At 38.0% G+C, this 11372-nt stretch overlaps 1 protein-coding gene across 34 annotated transcripts in view; it reads left to right on the forward strand.

The window, feature by feature from the left end:
• CLASP1 (cytoplasmic linker associated protein 1) overlaps positions 1-9043 on the forward strand; it is a 215205-nt gene extending 206162 nt beyond the window's left edge. For all 34 annotated transcript variants that reach the window (XM_039330094.1, XM_039330098.1, XM_039330093.1 and 31 more), the window contains 2 exons: positions 4319-4435; positions 6636-9043. In XM_039330094.1, coding sequence (XP_039186028.1) covers positions 4319-4435; positions 6636-6722 — 204 coding nt within the window. In that variant the 3' untranslated portion in view covers positions 6723-9043. The remainder of the gene's footprint in view (positions 1-4318; positions 4436-6635) is intronic.
• Positions 9044-11372: the final 2329 nt, after the last annotated feature.

The following is an 11372-nucleotide window of genomic DNA, read 5'->3' on the forward strand; positions in this document are numbered from 1 at the left end:
TCTGAGCCCAGGGCATAAGCAAAACATGAGTTCAGCATGTCTCTTTCTGTTTTATTACTATCTTTTCAAAGAGTAATTTAATAGAATATTTTTACAATTATATTATTTAATTACCATGTACGGGCCAGATGCCCTTTACAGGTAGTCCTCAAGCTCCGAATGTAATGGAGCCTGCCCAGTCCATTCGTAACTCGAGGATTTGTAGGAGTGAATCTCATATCTTGAACGTGATTCACTCCCACGCATTCGCTAATTTAATGCGTGGGCAAATGCACAGCTCGTTAAGTGAACATGAGGTATCTCAGGGTGGAAAAGGCCATGGAGGGGCCTAGTGATGGAACGGGCCATCTTCAGACTACTCAAGCCCTCTCCCTAAGATATATCATGCTCTCTCCCCTGGAGGTCCCCACAATTGCTCCCTCGGCCAGTCCTATTGTGCTGGGTGAAGATCTGTCTCCTCTCCAGCCTCTGTTTCTTTCTCTGCTCCCGGCAAGAATGGATCTCTGGAAGCACGCAGCCACTTCCCACAGCCTCCATTCTGGGCCTCGGCTTGGTGGAGGCCTCCACGGCCCAGATCGAGCCTGTGGAGGCACATGGAAGCGTCCCCTGGCCTCCTTTCTAGGAGGCAGCGGCCTGGAAAAGGCCTCCGACACCAGGATCGGGCTTCCAGAGGTTTCTAGGAGCATTCCCCAGCTTTTGTTCCAGTTTCTTTTGCAAAGAACAGAGGTCTAAACTACCATGAGATCACACAAAATCAGTAGCGTGAGATCTCATGCCACTGATCTTGCGTGATCATGCATTACTTTAGACCTCCATTCTCTGCAAATGCACCAAAGGCCTGGAGCAGCCAAGAAAGCGAAGGATCTGCGATCTTTGCAGGGTGAGTATCCATGGACCTAATGCCTAGGGAGACCCAAGGGGGGGGGGGAGGGAATAGCCAGGATGAATGTTGCAGTGCTACTGCGGTCATTTGTAAAGGTGAACCACTTTGCCTTGGTGTAGGAATATTCCTAATTTGGGGACTTTTTTGTAAAAATTAGGGGGCACTTATTGTTCAAACATTCAAATGTTTGCTAAATGATTGCTCGTAACTCAAGGATTGCCTGTATTGAAGCTCTGCTTCATCTGCAGAATATAGCTTTCTCATAACTTAAATCAGGTGTGGACAATTTACTTTCTGATATATTACCACATAAGTCTGTCATGAACCAAACTGCATGCAATTAGTAAAAAAAAGAGGTTACTGTAGTCTATTTATTTGAAACCTACTTTTCTCCCTCCTTTTATCTTCACACAGATAGTCAAGGAAAGGTAGATCACTTTATCAGAGATCTGAACTGATTCATTGTAAAAGATGTATAAAATTAGATTAGTGGGCTTCATAAAACCAAGGAATGGGACAATATACTTAAGTGTGTTTATGTGCTTATTTTATTTGAGAGAGCAGTCTTTCCAAATAGCAACGAATAGACCTACATGTTGTGATTTCTTTTCCTCTCATACCACAGTACATTTTCTTATAAAATTAAAGCAGGCTAACAATCTGTATGATAAATTGGAAACATTTGCTTACAAATAAGATTCCAGATTATTTTTTTCCCCAAATACTGCTGAATTAGATCTGAGTTTTGGACTGAACCAATGAATTATTTTGAATTATTAATTTTTTCAGACGTAAATCTAATGACAAACATGTGCAGCTTCATTATATTTTGATCATTCCTAATTGCGATCTGAGCTGTTAAATACAAACAGAATAATATTCAAACAGATCCCCTGAGAAAACTAGGGTAGGGAGGAAAATGAAAATCTGAAAGCTAAACAACAAGTAATCAAATTTAATCAACGGGACCTCAATATGTTTATTAACTACAGATTTTCAGTTTGTTTTGGACAAACAGAATAAAATACCCATAGAAAAAGTATGGGAACTGTTCTCTGAACAGGGCTGAAATGTTACTGAACTTAAGTATCGTACCTCAATGTTTGGTCCTAGTACTACATTAATCTCCATTTTTCTGCCCATTCAGCAGGCCATTCTGCTATTAACATTGTACTTTAAAGGACATATTATCACAGTAAAATTACTTAGAATCACAGTTAGTATTTGAGTTTTGAAAATTACAAGTATAGGAATTCTTTACAACATAAGGTCGATTTGGTCTTCCTGGAATTAATTAGCTACAATGCTGCATTACAAAGCTGAATGAGTTTCTATTTATCTGCTAGAAACTAACAACGAAGTTTGGCCAAAGTTTGATTATGGAGAAAAAACAGCTTAATCCAGAAACTTTCGGGGCTTGGTTTTGTACATGGACTTTTCTATCCATTCTGTGAATTTCTGTAAGTTAATTATTTAGTTAACTGGGCTCATATGTCATTCCAGTCAGTACCGACCCTGAGTGGCTTCTGTACTTAAAATATGTAAACAGGATTAAAGTAGAAGGCATCCCCCATCCTATACATCATCATCATCATCATCATCATCATAATAATAATAATAATAATAATAATAAATTACTATCAAACAAGGAAAAATAGTGAAAACTGAAGGAATCAAGATGCCCCACAAAAATAGCATTAAGAGTCTGGATGAGGAAGAGTACTACAAATACTTGGGTATCCTTCAAGCTGACAACATCAAGCACACTGAAGTCAAGAAAAAGATTAGAGGTGAATACATCAAGAGAGTGAAGAAGATCTTAAAATCCAAACTCAATGGAGGAAATACCATAAAGGCAATCAACACCTGGGCAATCCCAGTCATTAGGTACACAGCTGGAATAGTGGACTGGACTCAAGCAGAACTAAAAGCAATGGATAGGCAGACCAGAAAAATAATGACAATGAATCATGCCCTTCATCCACGCAGTGACATTGATAGACTTTATCTACCAAGGCAAATAGGTGGGCGTGGAATGCTACAAGTACATCAGATGGTTGAAGAAGAAAAAATGGCTTTGGAAGAATATCTGAAGAACAATGATGAAGATGCACTGAAATTAGTATATCAGGAAGGCTTACTAACTACTGGAGAGACCAAACTGGCCTACAAGAAAGACCAAATGAAGAACAGAATAGGAAGGCATGGGAAGACAAAGCACTACATGGCCAATACATGAAAAAAATAGTGGGAAAGCAGATAATAATAAAACCTGGCAATGGCTAAGAGCAGGAAAATTGAAGAAAGAGACCGAGGGACTAATTCTGGCTGCACAAGACCAAGCCTTAAGGACAAATGCATACAAAGTCAAAATTGAGAAGACAGCAAAGACAGTAAGTGCCGCCTATGCAAAGAAGCTGAAGAAACAGTGGACCACTTGGTAAGCTGTTGCAAGAAGATTGCACAGACTGATTACAAGCAGTGGCATGACAAAGTAGCAACAATGATGCATTGGAAGATCTGCAAAAAATATCATTTGCTTGTAAGCAAAAACTGGTGGGATCATAAAATAGAGAAAGTCATAGAAAATGATAAAATTAAACTGCTCTGGGACTTCAGAATTCAAACAGACAAGCACCTGCAACATAACACCCCAGACTTAACAATTGTCGATAAGAAAGACAAAAAAGTCTGGATAGTGGACGTGGCAGTGCCTGGAGATAGCAGAATAGAAGAGAAAGAACTGGAGAAGATAACAAAATACAAAGACCTACAAATAGAAATAGAAAGACTGTGGCAAAAGCAAGCAAGGGTAGTACCAATAGTATAGGCTCCTTGGGTGCAATCCCAAAACAACTGGAGCACCACTTGAACACCATTGGCATTGACAAATTCGCTATTAGTCAATTGCAAAAGGCGGCCTTATTAGGAACTGCTTCCATCCTGCGACGATACCTGTAATACCATCAAACATCCACATCTCCTATCCCAGGTCCTGGATAAGGACTCGATAGGTAGACAAAATGCCAAATCCAGTCTGAACATCTGGCTGACTGTGCGATGATCCATAATAATAATAATAATAATAATATGTCTATATCGTCATGCACCAAAACAACACTAATCAAATAAACCCAGTTATCCCATCAAATCTATGTGTATGTGATGTATATGTATATATCAGTAAACCTCTAGTCACTTTTACTTTTAACCTGAGGTAGAGTCTGTTTGCAATGAGGCAATAAGTAGTCTGTACTTCTTTTTTAAAAGGCACAGACAGATATGGACAGTGGTACCAGAGTTTTGAGAGGGGTTATATTTAATATATCTCCTTTGGGGAACAGTGTGATGTATCCATCTCATTCATCCTTTGAGTTTCTAAAACTGAAAGAAAAGTGTTTTTTATTCTCATGGGAGTTGATATCTTGCATCTAGGGCTATGACAACACCGAAAGCAGTGTTCGCAAAGCCAGTGTATTTTGCCTCGTGGCCATCTATTCAGTGATTGGTGAAGAACTGAAGCCTCATCTTGCACAACTGACTGGGAGCAAGGTATGTGCACCACTGCTTCAAAGTATATTCATAGAACAAAAGGGGCAAGTCTTGAAATTGATAACTGAGTTCTCTTCCAAAAGGACATAAAAGAAATGTATATCTCAGTCACTGATTTTACTGGGTTGTTAGTTTTATGAATGACAAAGTATCTCCTTTACAGATAGATCTTTGAATCGGCTAAACAAGTGACTTCGGTTTGTCACACTTTTGGTAGATTTACACATAGAGCACTGTGACATACCCAAAATAGGAAGGGATAATTTGGGAACCAAACTGGGAAAAAAAGTTTATTGAACTCATTTTTAAATCATAAGCATATTTGGCATTTCTTAAAACCTGAAACCATTGACTTATTTAACGTAGGGTATTCTAGTTCCAAATTTCTTATATATTATCCAAATTTATTTTGATATTTTTTAAAAAAAAATGTGTTGGTCATATTTGGATTTATAAACTGAAGTGCTTTGAAGATGCTACCTAGTTTGGTAATGAAATGTCTGGGGGGAAAAAAAAACCAAATAATTATGGAACAAAGCAACTGCTTTATCCATATTTTTGTCATTTTGCTGTTTTTTATCAATTAGATTCCTTTTGTGTTCTTTTTAGAAAGTTGTTAATAGATGATTAAGAGTATCTATCCTATTTTCATCCTGTGTTTTCCAATATAATCAAGCACTTGTCAGGAAACCAAATAATAGCTGTTTAAGTTAACCCCCGTTAAAATATTACCCAAGCAGAAGGATTAGAATAATATTTTATCCCAGAAAAAAAATATAGGAAATAAAAGTTTATTCATAACTTGCTCCACACATTTAATTAAAATTAGAAGAATGGTCTCTGCATATATCAGTACTCTCTAATGCAATATACATTCTTTAAAAACGCCTGCGCTTTTTTCTTACTATAAAAACATTTAAAGATACTCATTTTGAATCCAGTGATAGTAACAGCTGAAAATAACATTAAAGATGAATAGATGTAGAGCTGAACAAATTAAGAATATAGGATTAGCAGTGTGCAAATTAACTTTAACTGATTTTAAACAATTTATTTGGAAACCTAATTTGAAATTTGGGCACTGACAAGGTTCTATGGATGGCAGGAGAAGACAGGGCTCAAAGGATTCTTTCAAACTCTGAAGACCACCCCTTCTTAACTTTCCTCTAAAATAATGCAAGCCGCAGCAAGAGAGAGATCTCATAAGAGACCAAAATCCTTTGCAGTGCCCAGAACATTCAAAACAGTATCGGGTATGCCAGGAGATGTGAAAAGGAGAATTAAGAATCAGCATGGGCATTAGGCACCTTGAAAATATATATTCTCAGAATGCCAACAGCCTCCTTGTTTCCACAGATTAGCAAGTAAACAAGGATCATTCCCGTATATGCCGGCGTACAAGGCGACCCGGCGTATAAGACGAACCCCGTCTTTGTCGCCGAGCCGCATTCCTAGAACGTCGTCTTATACGCCGGAAACTACCAGCATTTCCGACGTATAAGACGACTCGGCGTATAAGACGACCCCCGTCTTTGGCGCCGATTTTAGCGCTTGCGGAAGTCGCCTTATACGCCGGCGTATACGGTAAGTTTGCTGAGCCTCAAAATGATTAAAAACTAAATTAAAATTCATCATGATATGAGTGACAAAGTTTGAAGGGTACCCCTTTCCTTGTGTATTTGATTAGGTGATCCTGAATCTACTTACGATGTTCATTCTGTAGAAACATCTTGCTTAGGATAGATGTGCTGAAATCTGAGAACACAATTGTAATGGGAATCTGATGGAAAAGTAGTGTAGTATCAGTTATACTTTTCTTAGTATGAGGAGTATGAAAGACATCTGGATTCGATCAGCCTGTCAAGCTTTCCATTTTTTATCTTCAGAAATGAACAGCAGAAGCTAACATATGGATTTCTTATCGGTAATGTCAAAAAAAAATTCTACAATAAAAATATTGCAAAATAATTATTCAGTTTTTATCAAGTGTAGCATTACATCCACCTGAATAGTACTGATACTGTTCTACGTGCATGAAAAATGCACAATTTTACTTTTTGGAGAGAGCGACTTCAGTAACTGCTCCCTTGATTGTGGCAGTATACAAATAGTAAAAATAAATACCGTAACAATGACCTGCTCTGAAATGAATAAAATAACTGAAAATCGTGAAAGTTACTCTTCTTTGTCTTTTTTACAGATGAAGCTCTTGAATTTGTACATAAAGAGAGCCCAGACTACCAACAGCAACAGCAGCTCATCCTCAGACGTTTCTACACACAGTTAATGGAGATCTTTGGACATACGTGTAGACATAGAAACAATCAGCTGTGCCTCTCAGAAACCCTCCCCTCATCAGCACGCTCCATCTGCTGATGGAGGCCATGCAAATATTTATTGCAATCAGTATTTTTAGTCCTTTTAAAGCTTTTTATTGTAGGAGATTCTTGGAATTGAATATAAGGGAAGCAAGGCCTGGATTGCAGTTTTCATTAAAAACAAGGCAATAGTGTACTGTGGTTAAATACATTGCAGTTACATGCTGTCTCTGCTAAGATCTGAAGTAGTCCCAGAGATGCATAACACGTTCGTATTTTATCAAACAGATTTCTTTGATATTGATGAAGAGCTTGAATTTATATTAGACTATATTTGTATTATAGTCACACTTTTAACTAGCTGTTCTAGTTTCCCCAATTTCTCAAGCATCATTTTAAAACTGAGCTTACAAGTTGGAATGGTTTGCATTTATTTTCAGGCATAATTATACAGGCTATAAAATCAAGCCCTTCAATTAGTTTTTTTAACTAGAAAAAAACCAATAACAATCACCTGTGTGGCAAAGGTCATGAAAATTCAAGAAATCCCAAGCAAATATGCAACAGTACAATCTATACAGGGCAATATGGTTAGCTTTGTAGAACTGATTCAAGAGCTGCCTCTGCATGGACAACTCGATTTGCAATTTCTTCTCAGTGTATTTCAACATCTTTTTTCAAAATATTTGAAATTGCAAATTACTCTTAATATTGGTTCTAACCTACCTGACAATAGCTTTACTGTTTGTTTCTTTGTTTTAACAGAGCTCTGTTTTGTTACAGTATTTATGGTATTCCTTCTGTGACACAGATATCTGTTAGTGTGCAATGAGACTAAATGCACTGTAATGCCTGTATACTGGTAAAGACCTAATATTGCTGTCAGAGAAAAATGTCTCCTAGGAGATATGTGTGAAATTCTATTTCTGCTGCTTCAATGTTCCATGAGAAAATGTTCTTTCCAAAGCTCTGATTGGCTTCCTGGAGCTGCAACTCGGATAACCAGGCCTTCCTTCCTTAATAAAGGACTTCTTTCATTTGTCAACGATGTTCCTTAGTGTGACACTTGTTCTCTTAACTTTCACCTCCACTGATCAGGAGTCCTCCAGACTTAGAGTACTTCAAGAGGATAGCCTCCTCCTGATCCCATTCAGCCTGAATGATTTATAATGGTTTTTATGCGCCTAACATATCTTATCAAATTATTTCCATCTTAAGATTATCATACATGTACTTTTATTACTTTTGGCAGTGCTCAAAGGGCTAGCTTAATCTGCAACAATTTGCTTTCTTTAAAGCTGTACAACTGGGGAATGTAAGATGTATTTAAATGCTCTGGGCAAAAGGATTCTTTAGCTATTACTCTGTCCATACTGATGGAAGTAGATCTGCATGCTGCTGGCACACAAAAAGCAAGAGCCAGAATAGAGAGGGCTCCCTTTTTCCCCAGCACGGTCCAAATGTGCTCAGCTACTTTGTCTCTTCCTGCCTTAGACAGGGCTTTAGCTTTTTTGAGAAAAACCGATGTGTTTTTTTTCAGGGTCTTCTCCACTGACCCTTCCCTTTTCAAGCTATTGTATCTGAAAATTCACACAGAACAACCTGCCTGATGCTTAGATGGGGATGCCTCTGTTCTCACAGGGCACATCAGTGTATCCAGGGCAGGTGTATACAAATCCGTGCAATCCCTTTCACCATCTAAATCCTGTCCATTCCTTAATATAGTGCTGAATTATCTGAGGCATGTGGCTTTCTTTGAAAAGGTACACTATGTGTGCTTGCTGGACTACAATACAACACAAGATTTTTCTATCACTTCTTGTTAGCTCTCAGTAACCTGTATACCTAATGTACCATGCAACCTTGTCACATAAATCTTCTTTCTGTCACCCTTTCAACCCCTTTATTTATCAAGTGTAATGGTTCGCATTAAAGGACAACAATGAAATATTTGTAGAATGCAGAAAAAGTTTGCTAACAATAATAATGTTATAAACGGGAAGGACAGGCTGGCAAAGCTTTTCAAAACAGTCAGCCATCAGAAAGTTTCTTGGCACAGTGTTCACGCGCATGTATTTAATTTTGATTTTGGGTTGGTTGTTTTATTTTCTTTCATTTTTTGCTCTTTGTCATGTTACATCCATATCTGTATTTATATCTTATTTGTTTGAGTGTATCATGGCAAATGTACAGATGTTTTTATGTTAACATTTACATGATAGAATTTGCTAAAAAAAATAATAATAAAACTTTCTGAGTTTGCCCTAGAATAAAAGAAAATTAAATTTAAGCCCTTATGGGAGCTTCTTTGCACTACTTCTTTGCATTCCCTTAATGATGGAAGAGAACCTTTAAGATCATGTTGATAAAATGCTTGTACTAAACATAATTTCGTAACCTTCAAATCACATTTGAATCACACATGCACAACCTTAACTCTATGCAGGCTTTCAGAAAATAGCTGTGTGTTTGAGATCAGGTGTTTGGTCAAGGAATATGACCATGGCATAAAAGATGCATCAGAAAGCAGTTCTTAATGCCAATCTAAATGGTCTTTTTATAGGAAAAATGAAATGTAGAAATTACATGTTACATTTATACATCTAGAGTGCTATATTAACACGCTATGAATTGATCTGCCATCACAATCACAATCACTTGTCGCATTGGATGCATTTTTCTTGCACAGAACTGTTGCAGATTTCAAAGAGTCTCTTCCTAGAACAGTTCCACCTATATTTGATAATTGAAAGTGAAGAGTTTCAAGCACCAAGAAATTAGATGACATCTTAGAAGTAGTTTGTGTGTGTGTATGTTTATATAGCTACAAAAAATGTGATATAACCTCTGTATTGGTACACCACTGTGGAAATTCTTATTCCTGTACTGACCTTTTGATCATAGCATATTAATGTCAAGCAAGCCAATCTGGTTTTTATCCTCTATAACTGAAATTTCTACATGCAACTCTTTAGTTCCCAAGCTAGGAGAACAGGTTGGAAGAGTTGGCAATCCCGTGATTCTACAATCACAAATACTAAATCAGAAACAGAAATTCCATCCTTTTTTAAGGAACTGAATGAGTACCTGCTAAAACATAGTAATGGGCACCAAGTTTCTGCTACAAAGGAGTTAATCCATTTTTATTTTTTGTAATACCTGAATGTTGCAATGAAGACAAGAAGCAGGAGTTAAAAAGCCTTAACAAAGCATTGCCTATTAACAAAACAAGCATTGGGAATCATATTGTATCCTGAAAAAGTCTACCCACAACACAATTGTGCAATACAGAAGATTATTTCTTTTTCAAACAGAAAACTAAAGTTAAGAATAATGGGTATAATTAGAAATTGGTAATAAATTTGTTAAGAACTCTGATACTCGTATGCACATTAGTTTTTACATCATTTCTCCCACTGAAATAATTTCCATCGTAAGATCTATATACTGTATATTTTGTATATATTAGTAAATATTAGTGCCAAGAGAATAAAATGAATGACCTTTTAACAAATCTGTGTCTCTATGTATGCATTAATGCGAATGGAGGCGAGATTCTCTGCATACAGGTGGTGACTTCATTCAACAACTGTTCAAAATTACAACAGTGCTGGACGAATGGACTTACCATCAGTGCCTGGAGTTACAGCTGTTGCAGCACTCCATGGTCACGTGACCAAAATTTGGGCACTTGGCAGCCCACCACAGTTAAACTATAGGGGTGCTTCAACTTCCCCCACCTTCCCCCTCATCTATGCCCTTTTGACCCCCCTGGGCCCCTGCATTCCACTGCCTCAGCTGATCTTCGCTATCTTTTTGCTCTCACTGCTGACCCAGTTGGGACTGGGCTTCAGCTATGAAAAAAATAAAAGCCAAAAGCAGCCCCAGAGCTGTGGTGCCAAAATGCCCCTTTGTGTTGCTGCTGCTGCTAAAAAAAGTGGAGGGGGGGGGCAAGGATTTGCAGGACATGCTTCCAGGGGGGAAGAAGTTGCAGGAGAGTCAAAGATGTCTTGGGGCACACTGTACTTTACAAATTTCTTGCAAAGGAGCATTTTAGCGTACTGTGGTTCTGGAGCTACTTTTTGCTCCCCTGTCCTGGCCCTGTCCAGGAGCGTGAAGCAAAGGGGTTTTATGAAGTACTCTAGTTCTCAGGCTGCATTTCGCTTTCAAATTATGTTTATTTAGCAGCCTGACCTGGCCCAGCAGCCAGGCCAGGCACATCTCATCAGCACTGGGAACAAGAAGAGAGTAACCCTCAGCTGAGGCAGCAGATTGCAGAGAGGTGAGGACAAATATAGTTCCCTGGTTCATGACAAGCAGCCCCAGAGTTGCATGCACCTTTTTTTTTTTATTTTGGGAATCTGTAGATATGTAGACTGGCATAGTAACCAGGAGCAGAATCCTACTTTAAGTCCAAATGGATGGTATCTAATGAAAATACTTGATTGCACTGGAGTAAAAGGCTTGACATCCTATGACAACTCGTTTTTTTCTCAAAGAAGATATACATTGGTTCTTTATATCTGCCCCCAATTTTCACTAGTTTGGAGCTACAAAAGCAGTCACCTTTAAGAGTACTTTGGAATTAGAAGCTTTCAAGACCTATTTTGTCCCACTAG

This window comes from Crotalus tigris, unplaced genomic scaffold, assembly GCF_016545835.1.
Source record: "Crotalus tigris isolate CLP2741 ecotype Arizona unplaced genomic scaffold, ASM1654583v1 scf7180000024424.1579004, whole genome shotgun sequence".
NCBI classification, from domain to species: Eukaryota; Metazoa; Chordata; class Lepidosauria; order Squamata; family Viperidae; genus Crotalus; species Crotalus tigris.